This window comes from Podarcis liolepis (genome assembly GCF_965112155.1).
Source record: "Podarcis liolepis genome assembly, chromosome: 1".
Lineage (NCBI taxonomy): Eukaryota > Metazoa > Chordata > Lepidosauria > Squamata > Lacertidae > Podarcis > Podarcis liolepis.
Window position 1 is genome coordinate 27,938,679 of NC_139554.1, and position 20,173 is coordinate 27,958,851.

Below are 20,173 nucleotides of genomic sequence, written 5' to 3' on the forward strand. Positions count from 1 at the left end.
TCCCACCCACTCATAGATTCAGTTAACAACTCTCTTTTTAAAAAAGTTTTAACAACACTGGAAAAAAATAGTCACAGAATTATTACCTTGTGTTGTGTTGTTGTTTAGTCGTTTAGTCGTGTCCGACTCTTCGTGACCCCATGGACCAGAGCACGCCAGGCACCCCTGTCTTCAGGAGTGCCTGGCGTGCCTGCATACACATGAAAGCTCATACCAATAACAAACTTAGTTGTTCTCTAAGGTGCTACTGGAAGGATTTTTTTTTTAATTTTTATTTTTATATTCCTGTTCTCTCCTCACTTCTGGATCAGGCTAAAGGCCCATCTAGTCCAACATCCTATTCCCAAAGTGGCCAATCATATGCCTATGGAAATGCATGAAAATGTAGACTTTCATTCATACACACACACACACACACACACAGACAGACACCTGCTAAATGGTTCCACTATGCACAAACCTTTGTAGACTAGAACCCACATTATACTGCATCATAACCATCATTATCATTAATTTGTAAAGCACTTTTCACATATATGTCCCAAGGGGATTTACAGACACCCTTGAAAGCAACTGAAATGATTTTTAAAACAGCACAAGAACAACTGAGTACAGGTTTGAAAATCGCACAGGAAGGAACACCCTAAGGCAGAAATCTTTTCATCTAGCTGGGTAAAACATACATACATAAATACTGAGGGAGAGAGGGAAAGAAGTGGTAAGCAATGTCCATGAAACGTAAGAGGCAGCAGTAAATCTACAGAGCCAAAATGTAGAAAACATGACATCAATACAGTTTTATGGCACATTGAAGATTTAACAGATTGAATGAAGCGATCCTGCAGTCCCACTTATCTGGGAGTAAGCCCCATTGAACTCAATGGGACTTACTTTTCAGCAGACAAATATAGGACCGCACTGTGAATCTGTTAGTCATTAAGTTGCCATAAGGCTCTCACTGGATGTAGGGGTTTTACTGAATCTCCTGCACACAAAAACAAAGAGAAACTTAATGCTTCCTTCCACAATTTTGCTTCCTTTTATTAGAAACCTCCCTGCCCAAAAGGAAATACTTGGTTAACCTCTGTGTATTAAACTGGCTAAAATATGCATTTAGTGGATAATCAGGAAAGTGACCTTTTTAACTTCATCTCTCTAGCCTAAATGCAAAGGCCTGGAATCATTCTAAAAAAGGTATGTGACTCAGTGGCTGAATGACTGTGGCATATTGAGTTGCATATAAACGGATACCAACCCACTTGACACGTTCCATGGTGGCCCACTCTGTAGGAAGGACATTTATGACCGGCGAGCAGTGTGTAAATCTGCCACCTGTTCTCTTTGCAATATGAAGCATGGCTCAGTTCAACACTTCCTGCCAAAGCATCCTGTGAAAGGATGGCGAATCCACAGTAGACTTAAGGCTACTAATATTAGGTATAGAGACTTTCTTTTACACTTAATCTTTACTCCTTAATCTTTGCTTGATAAACAGAGCTGACTTATCAAGGAACCAGGAGCGTGAATTCTAAGAAAACTGATGCAAATTAAGGAGATGTTGATGATGATGATGATGATAACAATAATCATCTTAAATAAATTTTGCCTTTTTGAGCTTTTCTATTTGTGAATTTGTTATTATTTTGTGAAATTTGCTACCTTTTTTATAACACTGTGCAATACAGTGGTACCTCGGGTTACATATGCTTCAGGTTACATGCACTTCAGGTTACAGACTCCGCTAACCCAGAAATAGTACCTCGGGTTAAGAACTTTGCTTCAGGATGAGAACACAAATCGTGCTCCAGCGGCACAGCGGCAGCAGGAGGACCCATTAGTTAAAGTGGTGCTTCAGGTTAAGAACAGTTTCAGGTTAAGAATGGACCTCCAGAACGAATTAAGTACTTAACTCGAGGTACAGGTTATGTATTAGGGTTGCCATATTTCAAAAAGTAAAAACCAGGACACCCCAAGTTTTTTTTTAGGAAAACCCCAAAATTGTTGAGTGTTTCTGTACAAAAACGACAAAAAACAACAATTTTTTGATTGAGTTGACTAAGAACCAGAACAAAGCACTGCCTTTCAGATATGCCCTCCAAGTCATCAATTTCGCCTTCGAAATCCCTGTAATGTCAGAGAAAATCTAGACGCATGGCAGCCCTAAATTGTAAATACACATATCCAAAATAAAGTTTTCTCCAGAGCCATTAGTCACTCAGGTCCTTCTTTCCAAGTGTGTGAGCTGCTTTGTATGTTGTCTTTTGAAGACCCACAAATTGGATTACCTTGGGACATATACCAGGCTGAAGTCCAAGGCTCTTGAATCCAATTCACACCAAATGCTCTGCCAACGATTCCTCTTTGTCTTTGGTCACGTGATGACTCTTGCAACCACAACATACAAAGAAGTTCACAGAACGTCCATAAATGAAAGCGATCTGTGAAGAAGCGTTTCTAGTTTCTCCTCCTCCTCCTTTCTATGGTCATTTTTACAGTTCCAGCACAAAATTACCACGGGCCTGCTAGGCCTCCAAATGAATGTTCTGAGCTGTAGTGGGTGATTGTAAAAATGTATTAACAGAATGAATGATAAAAGGAAGATGAAGTGGAAATGTCATCCTTTCTTCACAACGGAAGTGAGTGAATTTAATGGAATGGTAGCAAACCTAAAAGGAATGAAAGAAATGTATTGCAGGGGGGTTGGAGTCCCTTACGACTCTACAACTCTATGGTTCTAAGTGCTCAGGTACACTGGGCATGAGGTCACTGATTTTGACTTGTGTGCTGGGGAAAAGAGAGAGATGAGATTTTAGTAGCAGGAGGTAAAATTCATATCAAGTATCAAAAGCCTGCTATATTTAAGAATAAATTGCCAAGCAATGTATTTTTAATAGCATCTGTTGAGATTATTTTCTTTTTTATAGCAGTATTATTAAATAGCTCCCACCCTTTTTAAGCAAAGTGGTTTCTGCTTTTGGCATGCAAACATTGAACATATGCCTGTTGTTTATAACAATAACCATTCTATATCCCTATGCAGGCATAATGTTTTATAGTGCTTGTCTTTTATCTCATTAGCTAAGTGTTGCATCTAAATTCCTAAATCCTAAATCCTGAGGTTTTTCCAGCTAGATAAATGGTTCTGCCCCATGAGTGCCTATTTTATATAGTCTTGTTTTATTTTTAATGTATCTGCTTTTTTGTGTTTATAACTGTTTTTGTTGCATATCGCCTTGAGACAATTGTATAGAAGGCAATTAATAAGTGGTTGTGGTTGTTGTTCTCATCGTCATCATCCTTAATGGTCAATGATTGGCCAAGCCAGGGTGGGGTTTTTCTAAAATACGGGGATCAAACCTGCAACCTTGGCGTTATCAGTACCATGCTGTAACCAGGCTTATCTTCCAAAAGAAATTGGCTATACTATTGACACAGTTACATAACGTGTGGAATGTATAATCTTTTTCCAGATTAATCACTATTTCATGCAGTGGGCTTTTTGAGACCCAACCCATTTGGTTTTTCCCAAGCAACTTTATCACTACACATTTGAGAGCCAAGGATCTTTTGTTTAGCCAGTTCCTCTTGCGCGAAGCTTCTCTGTGCACCATTTCCATATTGTCTTTCTGTTTCCATTCCATTTGAACAGTAGCATGTTAAATATTTCTTACAGGGTAAACTCAGCATATTGACTCAGAAATAAGTCCCATGACTACCTAGTCAGTGTGTCTTAGGACTGCAGCTTTAGATAACCCCATATGCAAAAGTCTCCCTCCCTCTTAACAGCAGACTCACCTGGTGAGTGGCTGAACTCTAGTCAAAACAGGATTGTTGGGAAGCAAGAAAGAGGGTATCCATGTGATCAGGGGGACCCCAAAGGAAAGAAATGGAAGGCATAAAGTAAGAATACTCCATATAGTCCAACGAGAACAGTAGCTATGGAATGTTTAATATGGGAATGGATTGGGGGAATAAAATGCCATTCTTGCGCCTCTTTTTGCAAGAATGCTTTGTCATCATCATCCTTAATGGTTAATGATTTGTCAAGCCAAAGTGGGATTTTTCTAAAATAACTTTAGAATGCATGATCTACATTAACTGTACACTATTCAAACCGCAATTAAAATAGCTTCCCATTTTTCTAGTTTCTCTGTAGCTGCAAGATGATAAACAAGACTTGCTATACCTCTCTCTTAACATATCCTCCAAGGTCCTGACTTGTCATGGGCAGGGCTTCACTGTACATCGGGAGTTCTGTTTGGGTTAAGGCAGCAAACCATTGTTAAAAGTTATTTTCAAATATAACGCTAAACCATAGTTTAGTAAACAGAAGACCGCGGTGAGCCTTTGTCTCTCAAGCTCTTTTCTCCTCCCCTTGCATGGCTGTGGGGAGGCAAACAGAAGCATCTGTTTCTGACCATGAATTAACTGTGGTTTTTCTTTAGTCCAGCAAGCTGAGGTTAGTTTAAACTATGGTCATTTGGAACAATCCAGGATCACAAAACAGTTTGAACTTGGCTTGTTTACAATAAATCATAATTTAAACTAGCTACAGTTTGTTGTTGTTGAACATGACAACAAACTGTGGGATCAAAAATCATTGTAATTAAAGCAGCAAGTTAGTTTATGCTTATATTTGAGTGCTTGTAATCTCGTGACTATTCTGGAGGATGGGAGAGTATCAGAGCCTAAGGCTTTCCTGAGCTTTTTCATGTAGTACCACCATAGAATATTTACATTACAAGCAAAAACAAAGCAACAAGCACTGACTTTGCTGTACAATGTAAAGGAGAGTCCTGCAGGGCTATCAATTGTATTAACATATATACAGAGTATTTCACAGGTGTGTTTATGTATGCTCAAATTTCTTGAGATTATTTTCTTTATAATTTATTTTAATGTTTTCCTTATTTTCAGGAACGAATAACAGCACTGGAAACGGTGAGTTCCGTCCATTCTCTTTATTACAAATCTATTGCACTTCTCACGCAGAAATTTATACCGGGTTTTTTTTTTCTTCTTCTAAGAAAATAGGTCTGGGATATTTAAAAGTAATTTTTCTAAACTATAAATCAACTCCTTAGAGGTTCTTGTTTGCCAGTTGGCTGCGATAAGCCAAATAAAATGTAAAAAGGCACAGTACATCCACATGAGGTCACTTAATATGGAAATGTGTTGGTAAAGTCAACCATATTTTATAGGTCAACTGGAAGTAAAAATTAGACAACAATTCAAATTCGTTTTTACTTGAAAATGACAAGTGTGCCTGAGTTTTAGTTTTACCAGAAATTAAATAACATTGCCACAGGGAAGCTGAAGTCATCGAGTGAATTAAAATTTTAGAGCTTGAAGACACAACTTTGTCAACAAATGTGCTATTTACTTGTTTTGCAATTCCATCCAAGGGACAAATTATGGCATTGCTCCAGTAATCCTGCAGGGCCTTTCTGACTGCATGCGGAATGAAAAGGAACATGTATGTGTGTTTGTGTGTATTAGTCTGCGATTTTGCACTTAAGTTGGACGTAGTTATTTATTTCATTAGGGAACTTCATCAAAATAAGTCCCAGGGCGGTTTACAACATTAAGCAGACAGTACAAAAAAATGTTAAAATAGAAAATCTACAAGTAAACAAACTAAATCAAAAAATCAAAAATCTGAAAGACCCTCACGACCAGTAAAACAGTATAACGGCAGCCGTTCATAAAAATTAAATTACATTCCTCAAAACGCTTGGGTAAACAAATGTGTCTTGACACAGGAGTAGAAACCCAAACACTGGAGTGGCCTCTGGGGCAAAGAATCCCATCGTCAAGGGAACATGACTGAGAAGGCCTCATCCCAGGTCAGTTGATATGGGGAGAGACACTCCATCAACTACTTGGGTCCCGAAATATTTAGAGCTTTAAATGCCAACACTAGCTCCTTATATTGGGTCTGGTAACATACAGGCAGCCAGTGCAGATCGGATTAGTGTTTTTGTTTATAGGTTTAGAACAGTTGGCAGGTTTGTCACTGGTATGCACAGCTGTGCTTCTACCACACCTCACAGCAGCCTTTGGGAATACTCTGTGAGTTTGATTGACATTTGCAAAGACTCTTGGATCCTGCAAGCATTACTTCTTTATGCTTTTAACAAATTCCTCCCTCTAGAGAACTTGCATTCTCTATGCAATCCAACTGCTAGGTGAAGGACCAGCTATTTTCCCAGCAAAATAAATTATTGAATAAAGGTCACCCTGAAGACGAGAATCACAAGTTATGGCAAGTAGTTATCCCACTTTCCTACTAAAAGTATCTGGAGTAGTATACAAGAGAATAAAACCATATAACGTAATAAATAAAAAGTGTAAATACAACTAAAAGCAAGAACTGGAAACATGATGCAACCAGCACTTAAAAATGAAACAAAGAAACTAACAGCAGCAAGGATAAAAAGATGTTGCACCTTGAAAACTAGTAACAATAAAACTAGGCGTTACATATTAAAAGTCTTTTAAAATGAACACGTCTTCAGTTTCTTGCAAAAGGAACAACATTCAAGAGTCCCAACACCATGACAGAAAAGACCCTGTCTCTCATTCTCACTCCCCAAATATCCCAGGGTAGTATTGAGAGGCCTCTACCATTAATTTGGATTCCTAGGCAGCCGCTAAGCTGTTTAAAACTCTAAAGCCTAGAACCAGCTCTTTGAATTGAGCGGCAGTTACATATATTTTCCCCACACTGTTTGTGATTACCAAATAAAAATATTATTAGACCACAAAATGGCAATTCACCAGTGAAGGATTATGATTGGGGGGGAGCGGTTATGAATGGCAAGAAAATCCTTACCATCTTATGCTTGCTACATGACTAATGGTTCCATCTCCAGCATCCTGTGATACAATCACCTTCCTAAAGCCTTCCTTGCCTGAGTTAAAGAATGGCCAGGTGAGCCACATCATATACAGTTATCCAGTCGTATTTTCTTGTAGCAGCTTGGGTTAATGGTCTGTTTTGCTAAAACAGATGTTCCACACTAATGGTCTAGTGGGCACCTTTTGATAATCTGTTGTGGGTGGACAGCTCAAACTAGCACTATTATTGCTTCCATCCCTTCAGATATTTCTATAGGACAAGACACTGCTCTACATAAGCATTTGCTGAACTTAACCACAGGTGGATTGGGAATCTGAAGGGGGGACGGGGACGTAAAGCATTCATTCACACAGGGAAAAGAAGGCATGCTTTTAATATTATTAAAATGTATTCTAAAGACATCTGGAGTCTAGACTGAAAAGTTCAGTTATTTTGGCATACAGGTTTCTTCTTATATTTCAGTGCCAAAAAATGCTTGTTTTAAAATTTATGGTGATTTGCCCCCAACAAAAGTTACTGTTTGTTTTATTTTCTTGATGCCAGTTAATACTGTTGCACACAACCTTCTAAACAATAGCATGAAAGTTACCCAATCTACGTACCCAGTTCTTCTGGCTGGGTTATTGGTTATGTTATTAGAACCTTAGCTCCCGGCCTCTACTCATTTTTTGAGTGTTAAGATTTCACTAGCCATCTGTTGGGAAAGGGGAGCAGGGGACTGGATCCAACCATTCCTTGCCAGATTGGCAGAATCCAAGCTGTTTCGAGAGGACTTTAAAAGCCCAACGTGATCTGCACTCTTTATTGGAACCGAGGCTATTATTTCCTCCCCTTCATTCCATCTTCTTTTCACCTCTTTCTCTCCCACCTTTGGAAGAGGGATTTCCTGTTAGCTTACATGTTATGAATGATAAAGATAATATTAGTTAATTGATCACTATCACTAAAATTTGTGAGTCCCTTTGGCCAAACAAGTAAGTTGCCCAAGTTGATGTTGGTAAAGGCAGTGCTTTTTTTCCTGGGGGGATGCAGTGGTATGCATACCCCTAAACATATTGTGAATCTAAGTTTGGCCTCATTGAGGGGCAGTATTTCAATATGAGTAGGAAAATGAGAGTACCCTTAAACATTTTTTTTTATAGAAAAAAAGCACTGGGTAAAGGTAATGGCCTTTTAAGTTTTATCTGGAAGCTGACCTGAGCAAATTTAATAAGTGAAGCTCTTGTTTTTCTCTTTGTTGCAATAATTTTCATTTTCCAGAAAAGAAGAAAAATGCATGCATATATATTGTATCTGACAGATAGGAAGTTAAAAATGTATATGTTCGTAATATATTCCAATAGTTAATAAAAATATGCATAACGGATATTAAATCACAAAACATGTCTTTCTAGCAACAACTATTTACAATATATGTTCCAGTAACTAATAAACATGTTCCATTTCCTTCCTAAGTCTTGTGCTGGATATTTTCTATTGCATCTGCATATTATTATCCAGTTTCTTCATTTCTACAACATGATCTGCATACATAATTAATTAGATGCAATGAAACCCAGCTTCAATTCCATCATTTTCTTTTTCATGTCTTGCTTCAAATTTTGCAACTTCCTTACAATTTCTGTGTATTCATTCCTAAATGTTCTTTTCTTTTAGATAACATTTTCAGGCATAGTTGCCCATTCTGATGGGATTAATTTTATAAGGATAGATGCAGTGGTTTTCACACAAGGCAGCCTTTATCAGTTGGGGGGGGGGGGCAATTGGCGTGAACATCCCAGTCACCAGAGAGAGGTCTCCTGGGCAAGAAATATGCCAAATTACAAATATTTGGGGAGGGGGGTGTTGTACTAGGTACCTTTAAAGTTGATTGAGGGGAGAGATAAAAGGGACTCACTTTCCTCCCAGTGGTTTTGTTTGTGACCACTGAGTTGATAGCATACTGTAGGTGCTGCAAGAAAAGTGTTTTGATTTGAGGAGTAGGCTGTTATCTGCACTTAAAACCTCTGTCTCATGAACCTATACAGTGCTACCTTGGTTCTCAAATGCCTTGGTACTCAAACAACTTGGAACCCAAACACTGCAAACCCAGAAGTAAGTGTTCTGGTTTGGGAACTGTTTTCAGAAGGCGAACGTGCTCCATTTTGAGTGTTACGCTTCTGATTTGAGTGTCACACTTCCGTCTGTTTTTGCTATTTATTTTGCATTTTTGTTTTTTTGTGGCTCTTTCTTCTTGTTTTTGTGACTGTGTGGAACCCAGTTCAACTACTGATTAATTGACTGATTGATTGTGTGACCGCAGTACATTGTCTATTGCTTTCATTTCATGGATCAATGGTCTCGTTAGATAGTACAATTCATGTTGAATTGCTGTTTTAGGGTGTTTTTTTAAAAGTCTGGAGCAGATTAATCTATTTTGTATTACTTTCTATGGGAAAGCGTGCCTTGGTTTTGGAATGCTTTGGTTTTGGAATGGACTTCTGAAATAGATTAAGTTTGGGAACCAAGGTACCACTGTACTTTGCCCATCCAAACCTTCCACAGCCTAAGCTGCTTCTGGGCATTGATGGGTAGCTTCAGAGAGAGGGATACTTCATTCTGTCTGCCCTGCATGTCCCTTGGCCCTCCTCCCTTACTTCTCTGACGCTTCCCTGAACAAGAGGTACTAGTACGGACTGTGCAAATATATATCCTGAGGCTGGTGGAGGTGTGGTGCCCTGAAAACTTTCCCCTGCCCAGCCCAACTTGCACATTTCCCAGGGGCGTCTGTTGGGCAACTCTTGGAATACTGATTAGATGGATCTTCTGCATCTAACCAGGACTGGGTCCCAGTCTGTACTTGGATGGAAGAATCCAGGGGAACCCTGTGTATGACACCTTGAATTCCGTCATGGGGGAAAGGTGGGGTAGAAATGTAATTTATATAATTAGACTACTCTTCCATCTCTAGCGTTTGGGTATGAAAATAACTTTGTGAAGAAGGCTACTTTCTCTCCCTGAGGCCCAGTATATTTAGTAGATTCTGGCAGGAACTTTTAATGAATTCATTTGGGCCTGAGTGTAGACGTTTTACATATATCACACAGTTCTTGATGTATAACCTAGCCGTTGCTTCAAAAAAAACACAAAACCTTTTTGGGTCACCTTTAACATTACATCTTATTCAAGCTGTAAGTAACTGCCTGTTCCAGTGCGTTACTGTTGCTTTAAATTATGGGCACACTTCTTATGGATTATACCCTGGGGATTTCTTAGTTGGCCTCCAAACCTTCTCTACTTTTTAAAAATACCCACAGCCTACAGATGATCACTTGTATTTAACCAGCTCAGGAGATTGGAGGCCCTTGTTTGTTGTCTGCACACTTACTATGCATTAAATATAAAACCGAGCCTTATGAACAACATAGACAAAGCCCAGCTTGTTTTATATTTGTGTTTATCAAATATCAAATATCACTGTGGTTTCAAGACTAAAAATAAAATGCAGCTTCTGACTTTGATTTAGACCTGTCCCTGGGGGACAACAGCCCAGAGCTGCCTATCACTGCAAATGCATCAATATAAGGAGGATTAACTGTTCACATGCTCTTGAAACATCAAAGTGTTTATATGAAGTCATGGAAAATGAGTAATTTGTTTTATCATTCTCTCTGAGAACATAGAACACCTCTTAGAAAGTAAATAATCTTTTATGTTAAGAAAACAAGGGAAGATTAATAGCATTCACTGCCATGATGGAGCAGGGTGCTTTTAACTAAATTACCACCAATGCTGCTTCTAGTGGTACAACTGGAACCGTTGCCACTTATCAGCTTCATCAGTGTGCTGTATCAGTGCCCTTTGTTCCCTGTTAAATAATGAGCAGACAGACATGATTGCTCTCTTCAGGATTAGTTGTATGCATTATGGCACATCCTTTGCAGTTTCTGGGAAATAATTAGCAGTACTTAATTGCCCTCTGTGTCAGGTGTTCCCCCCATCCTTTTTAGCACTTTGTTCTGCATGGCTAAACCTATCTCTTTTAATAGAGAAGAGTGCTGTCATTAATGATACAAATATGGCACTTAATCCATATTAAGGAGGTTGCGGTGTGTGCCACTAAATTATTGTTGCACCACTTCCGCAGGTCAGCTAAAAACATGACTTTTTCCTTCTTTTAACGTGCGCTTTTGCCCTTCGGTCCTTCTTTTCTTCTTCACGGCAAGGAAAACTTACCTTTTTGCAGATTTGTTTCCGGACACGGTTGTATTTGTGTCCTTCATAACGAGACAGGAATTCTACTCCTGCAGCCTCCTTCAGAAATTACCCTGCTGTCTTCCAGCTACCTGCTAAGCTGAAGTTCGGACTCACATGCATGCTTTTGTCCGTAGAGAAAGACATGCCAGTGTTGTGGCTGGCGCTGTCATAGTTAGTGCGAGGCTGCGCACTACATTTCAGCTGCTGGGATTGCATAGCAAAGATCACTGTTCTCGCTTTTCAGCCGGCTTAAATCCTCCTGCCACGAAAGTTCCCAGTTGTATATATAATGCTTTAAAAAGTTTTGAAAACCCAGGAATTGTGGACTGTGTAGGGCAGTTCAAGTGTCAGGTCTGAATTTCCCCATTGACTGCAACACAAGCACAGGTTCCCACCTCAGTTGCTAAGTTTGCTTAAGTAGCCTCTTTGGGAACAGAAAATATTAACTAGAGCCTGACGTTTCGATGGATTCGGTTACTTGCCAACTTTCATAATGTAAACCCTTAATGTGTCTCTGACTAGGGGGAAAGGAACAACATTTAAGGGGGAGTGATCTTGTTCAAAGTTGGTAGCTCCTGAGTTTCTTTCATGTGGCAGAATGTCCCTGAAGCATATTGTCCCCTCCAAGATGACTGCTGAGCATTTGAGTTGGTTGTTCTGTTTCACACAGTTAACTTTCCCATCACTTAAAGCTGCAGTGAGAAGCTTGCTGAGAATCTGCTGTCTCTTTTCAGATACCCCTCAACCTTTTCAAGCCCTTACGAAGACCAGGGCTACAAATGGCTCTGGGAAGAAGTAGCAAACCATGCAACTCATCATAAATTAATGGAGTGGAAAATCAAGGCTTTGATGAACATAAGGCCACTATAAATGAAGCATGCAATATGAATGAGTGCAGCTTCTTTGTGGGAGAGGCACAGTGGTGGGCAATTTAATGAGGGAGAGACATGGACAGACACCTCCGAGCAGTTTTTTTTTAGCTTTGGAAAGAAAAGTTAAGGAAGGGCCTTAGGAGAGAGCTCTTAGTTGATCACTGCAAAATATTCAACTAGTATATTACAAGTTGTGGCCAGATTTTTTTTTTTTAATTTGAATATACTTTTGATAGACCTAGAGATTCATAGTAGAACTGTAAATCTCCAAGTATGTATATTGATCAGATCAATATGTGATACTTCAGTCTTTTTATGTAGTCAACAACTACTTATTACCGCTGCTTCATTTTTGCTTGAAAAGATTGGGTGGTATTTAAACAGGTTTTGCACAGAGTAGATCTATTTCAGTTAATGGACCTAACATAGTCTAATAACAATAATAACAATAACAACAACAATAATATATTTGTAAGTAAAATAAAAATATAATATAAAATGTAATTGAATGCCACTCATTATTTTTGTCAACAACGATTTCTGTGCTTGCCCTTTTCATAGTTATGTTTTATTGGTTTGGTGGTAGGCTACACTGATAACAGGTAAAGCCAGGCTACCTCAACCTCGGCCCTCCAGATGTTTTTGGCCTACAACTCCCATGATCCCTATTTAGCAGGACCAGTGGTAAGGGATGATGGGAATTGTAGTCTCAAAACATCTAGAGGGCCGAGGTTGAGAAAGCCTGGGTAAAGCTGTTTTGAAAGTGTCCGAGCCGTAGCTCTGTGACAGAGTGTGGCGTTTGCCTCCTAGGTGGGTCATAAGGAACAGGTTAAATGAGTGTGAAGTGATTGGCCAGAGGAAACAGAGGGGAGGAGTTAGAGTGAGAGGCAGAGTTGTGCGGAAGTCAGTTGAGGGTTGAGAGTTGGAGAAGGAAGAGGGAGGTTAAGTCTGTGGGTTGGTCGAGTTGTGTTGTGAGAGGAACTGTTAGGTGGAGTCAGATAGTTAGTTGGGATAATCAGTTTCAAGTTGTTAGGAACAAATAGGACAGTTAAGGAACTAAGATTAAGAAACTGACAAGAGAAATTAACTGAAACCATAAGCTTGTTCATGCCTATAAAATAAACTTGATTATTTGTTAATGTTAACAACTGACTGGACTCCGTGTGTACGCCTGAGAAATGGGTTGGTGGCAGCAAAGAAAGCAATTACAGTGGTGGCACAGGGTCACTAGACCGTCAAATGTCCAGGGACCCTGTGTGATCGCCACACAGAGCACCTCTGCCTTGTATGCAGAAGGTCTGCAGCATCCCCGGGTTGGGCTGGGAGAGACTCCTGCCTGAAACCCTGGAGAGCCACTGCCAGCCAGTGTAGACAGCAGTGAGCTAGATAGACCAATGGTCTGACTGTACAAAGCAGCTTCCTATGTTCCCGTGTCTTACCTGGAAGAACTTATCAGCTGTTTGCACTGATTTTATTTTGGATTATCTGGTTAGTTTTTTAGGTCAATGCTTTCGCACCCCTCTTCTTGTTGGAACTTGTTTCTATGCATCATGTTCTGTGCATGTTCCGTCCTGTGATTTAATTTGTTAATGTGGCTTTGGAAGTGGCAAGGAGCAGGCATTCCTTTTTCATAGAGCTTTTTTGGGGTGGGGAGTGGGCTGCAAGTGTTCAGATCCATCTCAGCAAACCAGATGTATAATGCCACATCCCTGCATCCAAGTCCCAGTGTTGCCCCAAGGATGACTTAGATTCAAAGGATTAACAAGTTGCCCTACATGGTGGAGGGCTGGGGGTTTATGAGAAAAGCCAAAGCAAACTCTTGTCAGCTAGAGAAGAGCATGAACTGATATCCCAGCTGAGAAATGGAAGGAGTCAGAGAAGAGCAAACTGAAAAACTTTGTTTTCGGTAGCTGCACAGATCAGAAGGCTTTTGTTTCCATGCACTTGCAGCAAGGGAAATCTGATGGGGTAGTAAGGGAGAAGAAAGGAAAAAACAAAGAGGCAGAGGTGTCATACAACAGAATCTCCCCCACAGCAGAAATGAGGAAAAGCACTCAAAGCAAAGGCAATGTCTTTGGGTTTTGAAAGAAAAGGTGTGTGTGTGTGTGTGTGTGTGTGTGTGTGTGTGTGTGTGTGTGTGTGTTGGTGAATGTGGAAAAAGCTTTGCAACAGAACTGATACCCACTGACACCAATATACAGGAAGGAAATCAACAAATTGAAAGTTAAATGCAAAAATTACTGTTTCAGAAACAAAACTTTCCAGCATGGTGACTTCATAGATACCATGGAAATGTCAACATTTCAAAAGATGCAATGAGCCTCCAGAGCCAAAAACATAAACCAAAGACATAAACCAATATTTAAGTATGTTCCAGACTTAAACATATAGATCATACTGTTGTGAATAGCTCACTGTGTTTTGGAATGGTTGTAAATATTTCCATAAAAAAGGCTGCCGTTAATGAGAAATAAATATCAAATATTGGTTTGCTGGTGATATATGCATTTCTGTTTCTTAGGTTGGGGGTTTTAAATACTATAAAATTGCAAATGATGGACATTTGTTAGGTAATGTTAGTTACGTGGATTTGCCTTTCACAGCATACTCACTGCAACAATTTGTTTTAATTATTATGAGCAAAAAACTATTGAAGTCACAACTATCTTAGCTTGAGCAATTTGGACTGTTACAGCACCTTGGTTTGAAGTCACAAGGGCCTGAGCTTTTAATAAGGTGTTTTTGTATGGCAGGTAGAGAACTATGCTGCAGTACTTGATGCATACTGCTGAGACAGAACAATATTTTACCTGAACTGCAAACCCATCGTTCCACAACCTAACCACTGGAATTAGTGTATCTAGGGAAAGTTTTAGTTTTCAACAATCCAGCAACAATTTATCAATCAGTTGCTGAATGAAGTAGGGGAACACAGAATTCTGTAAAGCATCTTCCTTTTTGGTAATCTAGAAATGAGATACCCGCTATCAGTATTTTTAAAATTGTATTGTGCTATTTTGATTTTGTGTCTGCTACCTTGTATATGCTGAAAAAGGGTGATGATGATAGATAATCGTTTAAAACATGCACGGGATCTCAAATTCCTGCATCTTTTCATGAGTATCCGACGGCAGTCCCTCCATCTATTTTTGACACTGGCTGCTAACATGTTCACATTGTTTTGATGCCATTTCCCTTGCTGTCCTCCGTGTCCCCACTGCCATTTATTTATTTATTTTTATTTATTTAAAATGATTTATAAACCAATTAATTTTTTTCTTAAAGAATCTCTTAAGCGCTGCACAGTATATAATCCTATGGCTGTTGCAACCCACGCCGATGATGCATTCTCTCTACATTTGATCTGTCTGGTATCAAAGACATTCACAGACAAAATCCTGAGGGTGGCCACAGCCAATTGTAGATCAAAGAGGGGAAAGACTGTGTGGGCAAAGGAGGAGGAGCAGGAAAACAGGGCTGAAAAGCAGCAGCAGCAGCCTAGGGAGCAAAAGAGTTGCTTGGGGAACCACAAGATGAGCAGTCTGATTTGGCTGTGTGCTGGTGGTACTTGGGGTAAGTGATTCACAGTTACTGTAAGAACAATATTTCCACGAGTGGAATAGCTAACAATGAAGCACATGCATAGCGACTACCCAAAAATTTCCAAAGCAAGGGGCCCTTCAGCGCTAAGGATCCGCTTCCAATAGTTCTTCCTTCTTCCAACTCTCTCCTACCTTATTTACATGCATACTTTGTGTGATCGCCCCCCATCTGCTTCCTGGACTGTTGACAACATCCAGCGTCCTATGAATTTCAATGCTGGTTTATTCATATAGGTACTTCCTGGATACGGTGCTTTTGAATAATTATAAGTGTAGTAAATAAATACGACCAAGTTATATAGATACATCTTTTCTTCTGTTCTTCAGAGTACTCGAGTGGCTTTGGATCATCTGGAGTCTGTTCCTGAGAAACTGAATCTTTTAGAAGATTTCAGAGATTTTGGAGTGAGAAAGTTTTACCATCTCTTTTTTGTTAGAAACTGCTCGGCATTCCCCTGCGCCAGCAGGAAATATATTGCGCTGGGGGCATAAAGTGTAAAGTCTGCTTTGACAACGGACTGTATGTGGAGCTACCCTGGTCCTGGTCTGAAAGCTCCAGCTGGTGTAAAATGCTGTAGCTTAGATGGTTGATGGGAATAGTCTACAGCCTGCTCATAACTTCTGTGCTTAAAAGCTTGCATTGTACAGTGGTGCCTCGCAAGACGAAAAGAATCCGTTCTGTGATTCTCTTCGTCTAGCGGTTTTTTCGTCTTGCGAAGCAAGCCCATTGAAGGATTAGCGGATTAGCGCTATTAGCGGCTTTTAGTGGCTTATCTGCTGATCAGATCAGCTGATAAGCGGCTTAGCGCTATTAGCGGCTTATCTGCTGATCGGATCAGCTGATAAGCGGCTTAGCGCTATTAGCGGCTTTTAGCGGCTTATCTGCTGATCAGATCAGCTGATAAGCGGCTTAGTGCTATTAGCGGCTTATCTGCTGATCGGATCAGCTGATAAGCGGCTTAGCGCTATTAGTGCTATTAGCGGCTTTTAGCGGCTTATCTGCTGATCGGATCAGCTGATAAGCGGCTTAGCGGCTTAGAAAAAGGGGGGGAGGAAAAAAAACCAGCAGGAACTCGCAAGACATTGTCGTCTTGCGAAGCAAGCCCATAGGAAATTGGTTTTGCGAAGCACCTCCAAAACGGAAAACTCTTTCGTCTAGCGAGTTTTCCGTCTTGCGAGGCATTCATCTTGCGGGGCACCACTGTATTGGTTTTCCATATACTGTAGTGCCAGGCCAAGTCAAGGTTCATAAGTTACAACTTAACAACTCCAGGATACCTTAAGGACTGCATCCTTATGCGCCTGCTTGATCAATGAAATACTTAGGGGAGTGACTTTTAGTGGCCCTCCATGGCTCAGATGCCCAAGTCCTAACCACCAGGAGCTGTGTGTGTTGTATTGTGGGCCCAATTCTGTGGAAGCTTCCCAGCTTGGTGAAGACGTCTTTATTTCAACAGGCATTTGGGCATTTTAAATTAGTTTTTCTACTTGTATGGTTAAAATTAACGGATTTTATCTGTGTTGTAACTTCATTGTACACCGCTTAGAAACCGTGCTGTTAAGCAGTAGATGAATGGTTGAAATGCATCAATAAATAGTATTGCTTTTTAGCCCTTTATTTTATTGACATTTCATTAGATTTTGAAGTGTAGGTAAACCTGAATGGCTTGCTCTGTGAACCAGGGGAGGTTAACCTGTGACCCTCCAGATGTTAGACCACAGCTCTCATCATTCCTGATCATTGGTCATATTGACTAGAGTGTCCAACAACATCCATGGGGCCAAATGTTCTCCAGCCCTGCTGTAAATGAATTCCCTTTCTGCCCCCATCACTTTATCCAAATCAAAGAAATCCTTCCCAAGTACAGTCCTCTGCCCTGGCTTGAATCCCAGTTCATAATACAGAACTACCTGATAATGGTACAGCAATTTAAAGTTTACTCAAATTAAATAACTGAGGATTATGTCTTCTCTTTGCCAGAGTTTTTGATCTGTTCACAGTGTTTCAATAAGCTGATTTTTTTTTTTAAATTAGTGTGGCACCAGCACTTAGTTGTGTTAATATTTGAAAAGAGGTAGATTTTGTTTGGACATGATGGCATTCAGTCTCCAAGCACTGCTTCCCAAATGATGACACACTGGATGCTTGTGGTTTCACAGCTGGCGTTACCTATTGATAAGCCTGCAAAAACTGCAAAATCAATAGGAAAGGTGTTTGAATACCAAGCTTTGTTCATTACATTGGGTAAATACGCCATTCCATGGTGGGGACAAAATTCATGCCAGATATTTAGCATGCAAAATACCAGAGCACCACTATTCCATTGTTTGCTTTTGTTAATTAGCACTGTGTTTCACACATGACATAGGTCACAAGGCTCTAAATATCAGTGTACTTAAGCAATTCAGAAGTACCACTAGAACAAATTAGTCCACTAAGTACAGATTGATTTTTTAAAATGTCATTTCAAACAGGTGCTTAATTGCTCTGCTGAAGACCGAAACATTTCAAAGAAATGCAAGGTGATTTCCTCCATCCCCTTAGTACAGGTGTGGGGAACCGTTGACCCTGCAGATGTCACTGAAATTCAACTCCCATCATCTCTGGCCATTGGCCGTGCTTGCTGGGATTGATACTCTGCAACTTTTGGAGTTGCCAAAGGTTCCCCACATCTGCCTTAGAAAGTAGAATCAGAGGTCTTCGATGTAATACATTGCCCAAATGTTGGCAAAACAAGCAGGGAATAAGAGTATTCTATGAAACTGACACCAAATCAGAGCAGAACGGCTTTCTCTGTTTAACATTCTCTGGTGATTCCAGTGTTGGGTTGATTAAACACAGCCACCTCTGGGAGGCCAGAGCACTGGTCCATAGATAGGTAAAGGGACCCCTGACCAGTAGGTCCAGTCTTTACCGACTCTGGGGTTGCAGTGCTCATCTCGCTTTATTGGCCGAGGGAGCCGGCATACAGCTTCCGGGTCATGTGGCCAGCATGACTAAGCCACTTCTGGAAAACCAGAGCAGATCTACTTGCACTTTGATGTGCTTTTGAACTGCTAGGTTGGCAGGAGCAGGGATCGAGCAATGGGAACTCACCCCGTCGCGGGGATTCAAACTGCTGACCTTCTGATCGGCAAGTCCTAGGCTCTGTGGTTTAACCCACAGCGCTACCCGTGTCCACTAGTCCATAGATACTCACTGCCAACTCTCATTTTTGCCCAGAGAACGTTCCTATGGGTCAGCAATCTAGTCTGTACACCTCACCCCCTTGCATTTTGCCAGGGCATTGCCTGTGACCCAAGAACTGAAGACTGCCCCATTGCAGAACCAGAGAGCGAAAGTTCAAGATAAGACGCAATTGTCCTTTTAAATAGTAGCAGTGTTGTGCTTGCTGCTATGCAGCATAGAAGTTTCAAGGCCAGAGGGCCATCTCTTACAAATCCTACTGAAGCCACAGGCCCTCCAGTAGAGCTGGGGTAGTCAGCATGCTGTGTGCCAGATATAATTGGACTACCTCTCCCATCAACCTTGGCCACGGGCTGCGCTGGTGATTTTGTCTTTTTAAATAACAGATAACCATATTTTGCCCATATTAAAAAGTTCTCTTTTCTTTCAGGATTCTTACAATCAGACAGACAATATTGAAGACCGATATAGTAAATACAAGGAAATTATGGGCTCCTTACATCAGCATCTGGAAGATTCAAAGCGCAGACTTGAAGATTTCAGAGTAAGTTTACCACCACTTTCTTTAAGCCTTCCTTTGTATGTGAAGCTACTAGAGAAATACACACTACTGACTAGAGCTCTTGATAGCCCATAATCACTTACAGCAAAGTGCCAATTCTATTCACTTGAAGAATAGAAATACATACAATACGGCTTGCTAGGTCAAAGTAGTCTCCTAAACACCAGCACTCTGTCTCCATCACTCACCAAGGAAAACTCTAAAATTGGGTAAAAAAGGAGATTGTCGTCCCTCGTTTGTGGGTCCCAGGCATTCTATAACCTGATTTAGCCTGAGTATGGAGCTCCCTCCACACGTTTGTCTAAGCGTAAAAAAAGGAAATAATATGTCATGCAGCACAAATAAACTCTTGTGAAGGATATTCTTCTGAAAGTCTTAAACCCTACTGCCTTATGAGAAAGAATATGTCCTCCATGCTGTGTTATTAGTTCTTTAAATCTCTGTGATGTTGTAAACTAAAAAGCCCTTGCTGGCAGGGCAGACACTCCAGCCTCTCCCTCCACCCCATCATACTTAGAGATGGGTAAAAATAGGGATGCCATACGTCCGGATATTCCCAGACATTACCGGGATTTCAAAGGCAATACTGACATCGGAGTGGGGGTGTGTGCGTTTCTTGGATCTTAGGCGAGTCAAAATCACGTTTTTGGGTTTTGTCCAAAAAAAGCTCAACCATTTCGGCGGCCTCCTTAAAAAGAAAAGCTCAACAATTTTGGGGTCTTCCTAGAAAAAAAGAGAAAAAGCTCAATATAGGAACCCTGCTAAAAATCACTTGGTTGCTGTACAAGCTGAAGAGTTGAGAAATGAGATTTCAAGTGTTCGTCTCCACCTTAGGATGTGCCAGTAGCAACT

At 40.4% G+C, this 20,173-nt stretch overlaps 1 protein-coding gene across 7 annotated transcripts in view; it reads left to right on the forward strand.

The window, feature by feature from the left end:
* Positions 1 to 20,173, forward strand: part of CEP128 (centrosomal protein 128) — a 185,055-nt gene that overhangs the window by 150,599 nt on the left and 14,283 nt on the right. For all 7 annotated transcript variants that reach the window (XM_083501440.1, XM_083501442.1, XM_083501441.1 and 4 more), the window contains 3 exons: positions 4,918 to 4,941; positions 15,900 to 15,977; positions 19,190 to 19,303. In XM_083501440.1, the coding sequence (XP_083357566.1) occupies positions 4,918 to 4,941; positions 15,900 to 15,977; positions 19,190 to 19,303 (216 nt within the window). The remainder of the gene's footprint in view (positions 1 to 4,917; positions 4,942 to 15,899; positions 15,978 to 19,189; positions 19,304 to 20,173) is intronic.